At 41.6% G+C, this 14,837-nt stretch overlaps 1 protein-coding gene across 1 annotated transcript in view; it reads right to left on the reverse strand.

The window, feature by feature from the left end:
- The window catches only part of nbr1b (NBR1 autophagy cargo receptor b), a 49,419-nt gene that overhangs the window by 7,516 nt on the left and 27,066 nt on the right, over positions 1-14,837 (reverse strand). Inside the window, exons 13-20 of the mRNA XM_085785079.1 lie at positions 13,879-13,995; positions 12,728-12,803; positions 10,564-10,668; positions 7,410-7,580; positions 4,978-5,244; positions 3,417-3,633; positions 2,104-2,349; positions 511-602 (exon numbers count right to left, since the gene is read on the reverse strand). Coding sequence (XP_085641205.1) covers positions 511-602; positions 2,104-2,349; positions 3,417-3,633; positions 4,978-5,244; positions 7,410-7,580; positions 10,564-10,668; positions 12,728-12,803; positions 13,879-13,995 — 1,291 coding nt within the window. The remainder of the gene's footprint in view (positions 1-510; positions 603-2,103; positions 2,350-3,416; positions 3,634-4,977; positions 5,245-7,409; positions 7,581-10,563; positions 10,669-12,727; positions 12,804-13,878; positions 13,996-14,837) is intronic.

Consider the following 14,837-nt stretch of genomic DNA (forward strand, 5'->3'; position numbering starts at 1 on the left):
GGAGGCCACCGTCACTTTGCCGACGGGAGGGGTGAGCTCGAGCAAGTGAGTGAGCGCTGCAAACTAGAATATGAATGCTGGATGTCACGGTTTCCCCCCAATTATACACACTGGGCCTTTAAAAGAGATAAAGAACAACCCATTGGAATTTGACATATTAACCCAGACTACAGGTTCAGGTTATTTTTACTGGACCCGTAGGTACTGTAAACCTTTTCTGCAGTTGGAATAAAGTGTCCAGCCTCAAACAAAACAGACAGTTTGGACCAATCACCATTTCATAAATTTCACCAACCACCAACCACAACATTGCCTACGTTATACCTGATGACACCTTGTTTCAAATCCAACACACCGGTGAGCAAAGAGGTAGGTGCCAGCCTTTTTGTTTTTTTGTGTCTGTTTGAAAACAGGAAAGACACTTGGGTTGTGATTGGTGCTGAAATGAGAGAGAGCCCTAAGTCTTGTTTATTTCATCAGTGGTAGTGAGTGACATGGCAATGAGCTTACCATACTCGCTGTCACCATTTTGGTCCTCTTCAGAGTCCTTGGCTCCTTCCCCAGCTGCAGCACCAACATCTGTTTCTCCACTGGTCTCTGGACTGAAAGTCAAGAGCAAGACATCTTTCAATCATTTCCTGTGCGACAGACACTGAACGAAAGAAACGTACACAGGAAAACACATTATCATTAATTAAAAACGGAAGGTGAGAAGACTAGTGTGAGTTAGGGGTGGTGAAAGAAGTTAGTTATTGATTAATCACGATTATTGTATGGACGATTATGAGTCCATTATTAAATTTCCCAAAATCAATTATAATTTAGTTTTTTAAATTGTAATACAAAACAGGGAATACATAGTGACTCCAGGAAGAATAGTCTGCATCATTATGTAGACTAATGGGGATCCAAAGAAAACAATAAACAATAAACTCCTGCGGTTACTGTTATGCAGGATTGAACTGCATCTCAGTCTGGGCTCAAAGCAACATGACAACAGGTCACACACTCGTCTCCTTTCCGTTCGTCTCCGTGGCGGTTAAGCTCCGACTGACGTATCAAACCCTCTCCGTCTCCGGAGCCCAAAGCAGCTTGAGACCCGAGATCACAACATCACGAGGAGCTACACGCTGACGTGATAACAGCCGTGTATAAGTGAGACGTAAATGTAAACATCACATTGCCTTAATGAGGTTGCCTTGCTGTTGCGTTACTCCGTGATTTTTTTACTTTTCTGTTTGTTTTCTTGTAGAACAGATGTGTTGTATCGTAAAATGTTTCCATTTCCGTCCACTACTATTATTTTTTCTCCATCAATAACGTCATGTCAGCTTTAGCTTTAGGACCCATGATGTGAGACTAATATTGACAATTGATGATTTTATTGTGTTAAACGCTCTGGTGGACAAGTTGTGACCTGCACATTCACCACGCTATGAGATAACGGAATGTTACAAGACAGAGTTGTTTTAAAGGTAAATTCATGCTAAACCGCTGATACGCGTTGCCTTCAGGGACAGTTTTTCCAGTTTTCAGCAAGCAGTCTCTGTATTTACCTCAAAAACTGCTCCGTCTCATAGCGTTCCGATATTATCTCATAGCGTGGTGAATGTGCAGGTCACAACTTGTCCACAAAAGCGTTTTGGAGTTGTTGGATTGTGTATTTGATGAGTTTGATGAGGGAAACCAAGAAATCCCATGAGCCTCCGTAGCGTAGCTCTGAGCAGCTTGCAGCTCTGCTCCGCTGTTCTAAAAATAGCTTGCACCGACAAATACAGGTAATGAACCTACTGGTATGACTATAGCGATTATGGCAATGGGCCAATTTGCCAAAATGTTGAACTATCCCTTTAAGCAAATAAACACCCGTGTTTGGTGTTTTACGGTAATTGTAATCGAATCGGGAAGTCGGACCGATTACCCACCTCTAGTGTGAGTATGACATGATTGTTTCTATAGGGTTAGACATGGTGCTTGGGAAGGGGCATTAGACTGAATGTTTCCACACAGGTAAACATCGAGGAAGTGATGATTCAAATCAATAGTGAAATGAAAGCAGATCAAAAAGTTTATGGGGATTATAAAATATTGGGATATACTGACCTTGGCATTAGAATGGCATTAGGTGGTGCCACCACTTCGGGCGTGAGCGGCTCGTCATCCAGTGTCTGAGATGTACACAGCATGTCGTTGGCACTGCTGGTGCCCGACAGCTCCGTCCCTGCAGCTGGAGCCGTTTCACTGGCTTCACCCACCTGCCCCTCCACAGTGCTGCCTGGGGAGTCTGACAGAGTATCGGTGTCTGTGGGGGTTTTGGCAGGGATGTCACCAGGCTGAGACAAAGCAGAGCTGGAGCAGAGCAGGAGATGGAGATGGAGAATTAAACAGACTGAAATAACCAAGTCTCTCGTGTGATTATACAAGTCAGAGTGTTGAATGTATGTTAAATATAGACCTTTTCAGAGAGTATAAACAAATACAGGTGTTACCAAGGATACTAATTAAGGCTCCATTCCATTTAGTGTACCAGAGCGTTTTCTAATGAGCCACACCTGTCTTTGTTTATACTCTCTGAAAAGGTCTATACAGCTCCAGACCACTTCAAAATGTTCAGTTTCTCTGGTTTTACTATTTATAGGTTTGTTTTTGAGTAAAATGAACATTTTTGTTTTGTTCTATTAAAGGGATAGTTAAACATTTTGACAAATTGACCCATTGCCATAATCCCTATAGTCATTGTTACCTTTAATTGTCGATGCAAGCTATTTTTAGAATGGTGGAGCAGAGCCGCGAGCTGCTTAGAGCTACGCTACGGAGGCTAATAGGATTTCTTGGTTTCCCTCATCAAACTCATCAAATACACAATCCAACAACTCCAAAATGCTCTGGTGGACAAGTTGTGACCTGCACATTCACCACGCTATGAGATAATGACAGAACGTTACCAGGCAGAGTTGTTTTAGAGGTAAATTAATGCAAAACCGCTGATGCGCATTCCCATCGGGGACAGTTTTTCAGCAGCAGTCTCTGTATTTACTGTACCTCTAAAACAATCCTGCCTGAAGTTCCTTTAATGCAAAGAAAACATATCGTTCATATTCATTCCTCAACAACACAACGTGAATATTTTAACTTAGGAAGGGTTTATAAATCAGTTTTGGTGATGATAATGTCATAATGTTTAATCCCAGCAGTGGTTTTTATAACCTTCCTATAAAACCAGATGTGCTTCAGGTGATCGATCAACTCATCAGTGTCTCATTAAGTAGAAGGAGTTGTGTTTGTGTTTAAAACGAGTGTCGTACATGTAGAGATGCTTTTTAAGAAACATTAGTAAATGTGGTCTCTTTGTTTTTTCCAGAGCTGTATATGCAACCAGTTTTTTTTTTTTACAGGGAACTCCGATTCCTGCATACCTGTACATGGACTCCCCCAGTGGCCGACTGGTGTCAAAGCAATCAGGGAGGATGATAATGTAATCTTCTGAGGAGGTGGAGGAGGAGCGACTTCTAGCCCCCTCTCTCTTGTCCTCTCCCTCTCCCTCTTTCTCCTTCTGCTCCTCTGGCTCTTTCTCTGCCCTCTTCACTCTGGACTCCTCACAGACACTCTTCATGTGGAGCTCTTGAGCCTCATCTGTCATGGGCCAAGACAAAAAGAGCATTCAGTAAGACTCACTCATCATCACTAATTATGTAAAAGTAGCCTATACTGGGTCATTTGCAGTAAACTTGGTGAAAGAACTGCACATATGCAGGGGAACATAATAACCCATCAAATCTAGAAAAGCATCTTGTTACAGGGTGGTATCCACTATCCAGGATGTATCATTAATCTCTCGGGAAATTGTGGTTGCTGTAGAAAAATCAAGACTATGATGTTGTTTGTAAGCAAGATCTGGTGGAAGAAAACTTTTGGCATGCACTCTAGGCTCAATTCTGTTGTTGTTAATTAACTTTAATTGACCAAAGACAAATACAAAGCATTCAACATGTGAGGGAAAAAAACACAATGTCCTGTACATAAACAGTGTTTCCTCAAGGTTAAATGCATAATTCCATTTGGTCATTGCACCATTCACAAGTCCTGAGTGCAGATGCCAGATCTAATGTATGGACTTTTATTTTCACCCATTTAAAGGCTAATTTTCAGCTTCCAACATGTGGAACAGAAGTTAAAGATATAAGATTAAATTGAGCAGAAACACCGAAGCTTAGAGTGGTAAAGAAGAAAATGAGATGAGGAGCAGATTGAGTTTGTGACTCACTGAGTATCATAAATAATTGTTTTATATATTTATAAATTTTGACAGGTCCAAAATATATAAATATTTACATCTGGTTACGTTGGCAACGTCGGCATGAAATGATCTCTGCGCCAACAGCATTAGTACGTTTATGTCAGTCACGTGAGGCGGAGCTCAGGCAGGGCCAGATTCTCTGTGGAGAAAATGGAATCGTGCTAATGCTAATGCTAACTAACAGTCAGCCGGTACTGTAACGTTTCCGGTGCAGGCGTGATGCTGCGGGTTTGTCGGGTTTATCTGCAGTTGAGTTAGTGTGAAATGAATGATGTGTTTCCAGTCTGTTGTCAACACCAGAGCTGCTGCTCGTTAAATACGGTTAGTGTTAGCTTAGCTTTAGCTACTAGCTGCTTCCTATAGGCGTATACCTGGCAACCAGTACAATTGAAGGTTGGAGTGAGAGAGGACGAGTTTGACACTTACTGGTCGGGAGGAATTAAACTTGTAGCTAACACCTTTAAACCAGCAAAACATTTAAATAAATAATTTAATTACTTGCTGATGTAGCCTACAAACACATCTGGAACAGCTTCACTCACTGAAGTCACTGCAGTGAAGCTAAAACTCGAAATCGGAACCTCATAAGAAGATGTTTTAATCATTTAATTGTTAGTACCATTCCTGCACAAGATTCAAACATCAGGTATCAAGTGTCAAAAACGCAAACCCTGTGTCACCTGTAGCTGCCTGGTCCCTCAGCGTAGAGACAGCGGCCGAAGCGTGGAGCAGGGTGGGTGCTGAGCTGGGGCCGGGCCCCGGGGTCGGAGCCACAGACGTAGGAGCAGGCAAGGAGGCTTTCAGAGGGGAGGGGAGGGAAGCCTTCAGTGTAGCCGGTGGTTTCATGGTGTTATTGGAGCTGCAAGGGTTACTGTCAGGGCTGTCCTCTCTTTGGATGGTTTTACTCTTCACACAGGAGGAGCTGCCCTGAGCAGGTAGACAGGGAACTAACAGCAAACAAGGATGATGTTAGACACTGTGATGTCATACTTTTCTCCTTCTCACTGTGGGAGAAAATGGGGAGGACTTGAGTACAAGGTATATCAACTGACTGTGTCGTCACAGACTAGGGGTGTGACGATACACTCAGCTCACGAGACGAAGCGATACACCATATTGGGTCCACGAGAACGAGATGAGACGATATTTTAATATTACTTTTGAGAACTACAATGACAAAATATATGACTGGACAAACTTTTTATTTTTTAACTGAGTCACAAAACAATGCAGGTGCATTTTGAAATGTTTTATAACTTTGTAAGCATGACCTAAGCATGAGCTTTTAACTGGTGAACTTCTCTCCACAAGTTGAAACTAAAACTAAAAATTATAAAAGTTAAAATAAAATAAATGTGTCTTCTCTTTTTCTTTTTTTTTTTTTTACAGTTTTTTTTACAGTTACAATATGCAAAACTTGTAATCAAAGTACTACAATTTTTTTATTGCCTGTTTATTCGGATGGGGCGGTGTGTCAGTGTTATCACACTACACGCACAACTCATCAACCGACCCTGTGCCTGCTAGACAGCTTTTCACTTAAACGAGAAATATCGTAAATTCTAATCTTGCGAGATCTCGTCGCACCCCTGTCACACCCATGAAGCACTGACATATTTCATGAATTACTTCACTTTTATTTAATTGTCTGGATATTTGTTATGACCCCTTAGGAGCAGCAGAACAATCTGTCAACACAATAATGATGTTATCTGTTACAGATACTCCAGAAAAATGCTGTTATGATGTTTATATGGTGCAATAGGTTGATAAGAATATCCTGAGTTCACCCCAAGTGAATTCTATGTGTTGCTGGGTGACGGCTCAGCATCATGTCTGATATGACTGTATTCCTGCTGCTGATTTTCCAAAATGCATTTTTTCAAGTTCCAAAATGATCTTTGTTTTTTTAATGATTACTTTACATATTCTTATTTTAATTACACACTATGTTCAATGTGATTGTTTCCTTACTTGTATTGTGGTGGAAATTTGCTATGATTAGTATTCTCCTTGTAATGAGTAGTAACGTAGTCTTTGAAATAGTTGTAGTCGAACCTTGTAGTAATCCTGTTAACTCCATTAGTGGAGACATTTGTGGACTGACTACAATAAACCTGGGGGCAGAGGAAGGACACTAGGATGACCCACATACAACCTTGTTTACTAGCTGATCGCGGGTGTAAATTCCTATAGATAAAACAACAACTGGGGTAGACATTTGTTGAGTAACACATCTGTTGAACTGTTTTATTGCCTGGGAAAGCTAGAAGTGCTTGTAGTAATTGTGTTCTGTTCCCTTCTCTATAGAGAATAAACGTGGGTGCACGCTACCTCTCCAGTCTTGTTCTTTGACTCTCCACCTGCAGAACCAACATTTCCGCGACAGTATCTTTTTCCAAGAATCAAATAGTTCAACATTTTGGCAAATTGGACCCTTGCCATAATCGCTATAGTCATAGCAGTAGGTTTGTTAACTTTATTTGTCGGTGTAAGCCATTTTTAGAACGGCGGCGCAGCAGGCTGCTCAGAGCTACACTACGGAGGCTAAAGGAATTTCTTGGTCTCCCTCATCAAACTCATCAAATACAAAATCCCAAAACTGACAAACGCTTTCGTGGACAAGTTGTGACCTGCACAATCACCACACTGTGAGATAATAATGGAACATTACGAAACAGAGCCGTTTTTGAGGTAAATACAAAGTAAATACAGAGTCTGCTTGCTGAAAAACTGTCCCTGAACGCAACGCGCATCAGCGGTTTTGCATGAATTTACCTCTAAAACAGCTCCGTCTCGTAACGTTCCATTATTATCATCTCATAGCGTGGTGAATGTGCAGCTCACAACTTGTCCACGACAGCGTTTTTGAGTTGTTGGGTTGTGTATTTGATGAGTTTGATGAGGGAAACCAAGAAATTCCCTGAGCCTCCATAGCATAGCCCTGAGCAGCCTGCTGCTCTGCTCCGCCGTTCTAAAAATATCTTACACCGACAATTAAAGGTAACGAATCTACTGCTATGACTATAGCGATTATGGCAATGGGCCAATTTGCCAAAATGTTGAACTATCCCTTTTAAACCAACAGCACATTCATAAAATGTGACTTTACCTGTCCTTGGGCAGGAGCCTCTCAGAGGGGCGTGGTCAGGGGCCTCCTCCAGGGTCATTGAGCGAATTACAGTCTCACAAACGAACTGGGTCCCACTGATGTCATCCTCCCCCTCCTCCTGAGCCGGGACTCCGCCCCCCTCAGATTCTGAAACTGCTCCACGAGGGAGATCTGAGGACCAATGACAAGCGGAAAAGTGCAGTGTGAGACAAACCAGAGAGCCTGTGTGTCCTCAGTCAGCTGTTCACCAGGACCACAGTGACACACAGGTGGAATTACAACAAACTCTAAATGAAAAGGAATGAAAGATCTATTGTTGACTGTGCGAATATAACTGACTGACAATAGCATGTCATTTCTAAAGATTTCTGAGAATTTCACTTGTCAAAAAAAAAGAAAAAGGAATCAGTAATTTCTGACCAAAATCATGTCATTATTGCTTATTTCATCTTTTTTCTATGTGTAGCCGATGTTAAAGCAGATATCAGGGGCACGGCCGTTTCGGCTAATGCTGTGTTCAAGGCAGGCTTTTGAAACCGTAAGTTACAGCTTCAAGTCACAACTACGACTTGGTAGCGTTCCAGGTAACCCGTAGCTCGTGTTTTTACCGTCCTGTTGTCTGTGAAAGTTCCCTATAACGGCCACTCGTAACTTCCGACCCGTGAACTCGTACCAGATCGAACTGGTACGACTTCACAGGAAGGAAAAACACAAAGTACGAGTTTCCTTGAACGCACCATGAGTTAGCAGCCCCCGCCCTTGTCAGGCATCAATTGGTCCTCGTGCTACGTCACCACATTCACGCGCATCCCTTGGCTGCACACACAGCCCTTCATGCCGTTCTCTTCCCTCATTGGATAACACTTGTATCCCACAAGGAAAATTTTCTCCTCGGGTTACAGCAGAGCAGAGTGACGGAGAGACTCGTGTTTAGGCTGAAATACTTCATGTAAGTGATTGCTGACGGAAAATAGGACTATTTAGGACTTATATTAACAAAAACATTCCACTGATATCTGCTTTAATCTGGCCCTCTGCGTTGTCTTTCGGTACAGACTGCCCCAGGTAGGGTTTGAATCCTGGTCTCCTGCACAGCGGGCGACGATGCAAACTGTTGTGCCAAGAGGTCAATGACTGCTTGGCAGTCAGGTTTGCACGTCCTTTATGGGTGAGTGAGTGCACCGCGGACCCTCTGTTACATATGCATCACTTATTAATTGTGGCTCCAGGTGATCCATTAATGACATTCAGGAACAATTCACTTCTGATACCATACTGAATGCTTGTAGCACTAGTGCCCTCCCCTGGAGTTGTGACGCGTCAACCCCAGTCTCCCTGAAACTGCCAGTTTGCGTCTGCCATTGGTTCACAGCAATTTGAAGGAAATGCAATTTTGCACTTCCTTTTCTGCTGATATGTGCTCTAACACAAGAAAAATGCCACAGGAACATGTGAAAAGCACGAAAAACACGATTTTCATGGGAGGGGGTCTTTAATGATGTGCAACTGCCACAGCTTGTCTATTCCATATCATCACAAAAAGAACCATTCCCTGTCTTTTACAGTGGAAGAGACAAGGCCCTGGTGTACAGTATTGTGTGTGTCCAAGGCTGTGAAGGCTGTAGAAGACATCATGTCTTGCTCTGGGACCTCAAGTAGAGAGACCAGGGGCCTGTTGTTCGAAACCTAGATAAGGGATTAAGCCGGGATTTAGTTTGAATTTAGTCTCAAATCAGTTGTTTGAAAGCGGGTTAAATTTATCCTGGTCAAGTTACTACAGTGATTTATTCTCTGCAGCTAACCTGTTCTTGGCCTGATGACAAACAAAATGCATTTACAATAATCAAAAAACATGAAACATTACAATATTTATTTTTTTATTTTTCCATTATTAGGCCTATTCATGTATTTCATGATTTCCAGTTCCACTTTTCTCAAGGTTTTTTTTTCTTTTTAATTTCTCTATCAGGCTCCATATCCTGCAGCTTTCTCTTCTCACACTAAATCTTTGCATCTGCCAGCGCTGCCTGCTTCTTGAGATGCAGGCCATAATACACATGTCTGACAGTTTGTGAATTCTGTAAAACACATATCAATTAGCACAGAATTGTGGACACTGTGGATGTTCTTCAGGCAATACTCACTATTATTGTAGGCAGGCTGTCAGGGTGTTCAGCATCTGCGTCCATCTGTTACATATGATATTTTCTATGACCACCGACTACATCACTGGCTTCTCATAAAAAGCAATGGAGCAAAAAGAGCAATAGATTCATTTTTGTTTTTATTTTTATGAAATATGTTACAAAATAAATATTTGTCAAAGTAAGAAAATAATAATACCGGTAAAATTAAATGTGTGAGCAGGCACCTTCCAACTAATTTAGACGCCTCATCTTAACATTGTTATCAGCAATTTATTGAAGCACCAGACTGCATAATGTTCTTATATTTAATTAACTTTCACCTGTTGTGCTTTTGGCCACTTGGATTTGTGCTGTATAAACGTTACTTTAGATTATAAGACATTTGTGCAATGAATCAGCTTCATTGCAAGTGCACAGCTGTTAATTTGTGCAAGGAACTTGAGTTGTCTTTATAGTTTTGGATTACTTTCACACTCAATCAGTTTGCGGTTTTCCGCCATGCTCTCTCTGAGCTTTATGAGCGGTGTTTCCTTTTTTAAAATTTTTTAAATTGTGTCACCCTTCGTCAGCATTAAGATCCGCTGTTCATTGGAGCAAAGTAGCCACATCTGTCCTCTCATCTGTGAATCTGCGATCAATCTCTGTGGTCTATCAAAGAAAGCTGTGGCTGCGCACTTAGACAAATGAGTTCCACCTGGCCTGACAAGCCTGTTTTGGCGTTCGAACAACGGATTTATGTTTTCCACTTATCCTGGATTTCTTTATTCTACTTTCAAACAACAGGCCCCCAGCTTAGATAAATGACTTAGACCAGTAGCCCTCCTATCACACATCATGAAGACTTTGGGGCAGCTACTTCTTGATCTTCAAGGAAAATCATCTGCTGGAACACACATAAATCTGTTGGAAGACTGGAAGACTTTCCTAAACACCTGCTCCTGAGATACTACAATATCAACAAATCTCTACCAACAACTTTAACAAAGTATGAATAGAAAACTCATTACCCATGATACTATTGATGACTTCTGTCTCTTCCTGGATCAAACCCAAAGAGGGACTACTCTTGTGTTGCAGGTGGCCATCTTGAGAGGACACACAGGGGGTCACATCTAAGAGACATAAACAGAAACATTTACTGAGCTCTCCGGTCTGTTTGCTAGTCAGCAAACATGTACCAAAATACAGACTGCAGCACAGATCCCAGCAGTACCAGGATCAGCTTTTAAACACACTGCAGCAATGAGTGTGTTTACATGGACACAAATCTCTCAGCTAGGATTGTATTTTTGAGTTTGCATAGTAAACATCAAACTCTGCAAAAACATATCCTGGTTTTGAAACCAATTATGCTAGACAGAAATGGCAGAGAAATGGAAACATCTCTGAATACTGCTGACTACCTGCACAGGTGGGGCTTCCACCAACTGAAGGTCATATCCGGAGTGTGATGAAAACCAGGATGAGCCCCATTCCTGGGACTCTGGGCCTGTCCCAATAAGCACACTCCAGACGATCACACTTACACACTTGGGCGTGCGCGTTCATGGGCTTTTAGGCCCAATCCCATTTCTCTTTTTTACCCCTACCCCTTCGCCTACCCCTTGCCCCTCGCCCCTTGAAACGGAGAGACAAGGGGACACCCCTTCAACAATCACATACGTCATCACGTAGTCTCCACTGGCTTTCACGTAAGCTGATGCGGCGAGCTTTTGCCAGAAATCCAATCGCCTTGTACCATATAACTTAATAAAATAAAATAAAACTTAATGCAGACTGATCGGTTCACTGTAAAACATTTATTTATTTTTGTAAATGTGGTGATTAATGTACGTAGGCTACAGAGCCCAGAGGCAGCGCTGCTCTTCTATCCAAGAATACACATGAAGCTTCACTTTTCATTCAAACAAACAATGCTACTGCCACAGTTGTTAGATTTCATCAATGAGACCAACATTTATCTCCTAAAAAGGATTTACTAAGCCAGTAGTAAACCTCTAAAAACCTGCGGGTAAGTTAATTAGCGATGGCCTTCTCTCCCGGGTCGAGAACGTAATTTGGCCGGCGGAGCAGCGCTGCAGACCGGCTGCTGCCTCTGTGAGGAGCCGCTCCTCCTGGAGCTTCACTTCTCCGAAAAAACGTCGGAGCAAACTTCTAACCAGCCGTCATTTGGATAAACTAACTGCACATTTGTGACCTAAACAGTTACTTTCTCCCATGAAAAAATATTAAAACTTAATAAAGTGACGTAATAACAGCGCTACAGCAAGAAATAAAACAGCTTTTCGTTTTACAGCTACCGCTGCCGGCTGCTGCAAGATGCATTTTGATATTTTGACTTTTCATATCCCTCCGTTTGAAGTGTGCCTCTGAAAAATCTCCGTTTGAAGGGGTATGTAGCCCTACCACTTCCCCCTACCCCTCTGTCCTAACAGGAATTTGGACACCCCTACCCCTACACGTGAACGCGCAAAACGGAGGGGGTAAGTGGTAGGACCATGGGGGGAAATGGGATTGGGCCTTAGTGTCAGTGCGCAAGTGTGTCCCATTTCTCCAACGACCGAAAGTGCAGCGTGCTTGATTTGCACTTTACCTACACTTAACGTAAGACCGCATTGGTGAAGTCACTGGGAGCCACAAGCCACGTTTAGGAAATGCGATTGAATTAATTTCAATAAAATGAAATGAACTTTCTTCTTCATAATTATAACTTTGTAATGTCATATTTTATATTCATCATGCTCTGTTCATGTTTTTATTTTATTTTTTTCATTTTTCTTGTTTGTTTTATTTAGGGTTGTGCATAGAGACACTTTTGGAGTAGACGAGACTGTAATCCAGCAGCACTGTTTATTTAAACTGCTGTGCTGTGCTCTGTGTGTGTGTGTGTGTGTGTGTATGTGTGTGTGTGTGCGTCATAGTTGTGCTAGTGTGCGCAATGGCACAGGCTGCACTTGTAAAGTTTGTCTCGATTGCTTTTAAATATCCCCCCACGCGCTTGGCCACTTAATACATGCTTGCACACTATATGCAAATATACACTCCGCCGGCAAAACGTCACCAAAGTGTGTGCATAACCAAGCGCACTGAGCCAAGTGTGGAGAAATGGGACAGGCCCTCTGTCCATGTTCAACACACTGCAGCAGCTGGAACCACTTAAAGCCTTCTTACCAGCAGGAGTGTTGTTTGGGACGCTCTCCAACTCCTGGACGATGTTTATGTCCAGCAACTCGAAGGACAGGAGATCCTGACAGAAAAAAAACAACAGACTACTAAAGATGCTCTAAAGCGAACTGTGAGAAATAAAGGAGGGGAATGCGTACAGAAATAAAATAACAGACAGTTAATGACTACAAGCTGAGGGGTTAGGACTGTAATTGGACAGACAGATGAAAATATTTGAAAATGTAAACTTGTGCCTTATTTTGTGATGGTTTTTTTTTTTGCCATGATTTTTCAGTTAGTCATAAAACATGAGAAAGATATTCTGTCTGAGTCTTTACGTTTATGTGCAGTCACATCACATCTGTTGGTAACTGAGTTCAAAATTAAAGGGATAGTTCAACATTTTGGCAAATTGGCCCATTGCCATAATCCCTATAGTCATAGCAGTAGGTTTGTTACCTTTAATTGTCAGTGCAAGCTATTTTTAGAACGGCGGAGCAGAGCTGTGAGCTGCTCAGAGCTGCTACGGAGACTAGGAAATGTTGGGCGAGCCGACCACAAATAATAATAACAAAATAACGAGAAAGACAAAACGATATATCGAAAATGGACCCATTAACAAGTCTAGGTAACGTAGATTCATCCACATTAATATGAGACTCTTTTATAATCAAATACAAACTCCTTGTTGTCCCTTTAAAGGTAACAAACCTACTCCTAAAACTATAAGGATTATGGCAATGGGCCAATTTGCCAAAATGTTGAACTATTCCTTTAATTTTGAACTCAGTTACCAACAGATGTGATGTGATATGTGACAGTTTGACGGTGGGAAGAGTATACAAAGGTGTGTGTTTAATAATAAAAAGAAAAAGGTATGTGTTAAAAAAAACAAACAAAACTAAAAACAAGTATGACTATGGCCAACTTTTATTCAGTAGAACTCAAATCGTTTGGTCTCTTATTGTTGATATGGTAATTGTGGTTATAGTAATTAAGTTAATCAATAAAAGTAATCATTTAAGACCAGCTATCTTCTCAGAGCTTAAAACTTAAAATTTTATTTCAATGGTTTATGACAATTAAATAATCAATGTCCAGCCTTTGCGGCTTACATTCCATGTGTACACCAGTGTAAAGATTGCAGCTTTCATTACCTGTGCAGTGAGCAGGTCTACAGAGGGAATGTAGTACTCTTCTTGGTCCGATGACATTAAAACTTGCTCCCTAGAGCCGACATAAGCTTTTCCATCCTTTGACAATGGGTTCTTACCCTGCAGATAAAGACGATGATTTCAGTCAGATAGTTACCCATAATTACAGTGTGCCTCTGTGTTTGTGCATCTCCCTGTGTGTACTTTAAAGGTCCAGTGTGTAATAATTGGCTAGGTTTATTGGCAAAATCTTAATATACTACCCATTTATACATATTTGTATATAAAAAATATATATTTGTTATAAAATGAATTTGGTTTTTGTAGCCTTATAATTATTCTTTTATATGTGTCGCCATCTTGTGCCGCCATGTTTGTACGGCAGCCTGAACGGAAAATCCAGCCAGCCAGAGAGCATGTCTCATGAGTTTCGTGTTCATAATTAAACCAACACAGAAGAAGAAGGAGGAAACAGCAGACATATTGTAAAATGGTTTAGATCTTCACCTCATCGCTCCATGCTCCTCAAATACTCCCAGTCGTGGTAAACAAGTTTTTTTGTCCTCGGAGGCCACCATCACTTTGCCGACGGGAGAGGTGAGACAAACTAGAATCTGAACGCTAGATAACACAATTTTTTCCCCCCATTTTACGCACTGGACCTTTAATTTTTTTTATGTTAAGGGGATAGTTCACCCAAAATTAAAATTTCACTCACCCTCATGTCGACTAAGGGTTGGGAGAAGTTTCGGAGTCATCCGTGCCTTTTTGGAGTTAGAGGGGGGGTCCGGGCAGCACTGCATTGCCATATGACGGTGGAGAATGGGGCTCACTTTTCTTTGTCCAAAAATACACACCAAAAAACATCCAAATACCTCCACAGTGCTCGTCTGTAATGTCTTGTATTGAAGCCCCAACATGAGAAATTGTTCCAAAAAAATTAAATAAGTCTATATTTTAAG

This window comes from Trachurus japonicus, chromosome 8 (assembly GCF_045865225.1).
Source record: "Trachurus japonicus isolate A0001 chromosome 8, Traja_1.0".
Classification (NCBI taxonomy): Eukaryota; Metazoa; Chordata; class Actinopteri; order Carangiformes; family Carangidae; genus Trachurus; species Trachurus japonicus.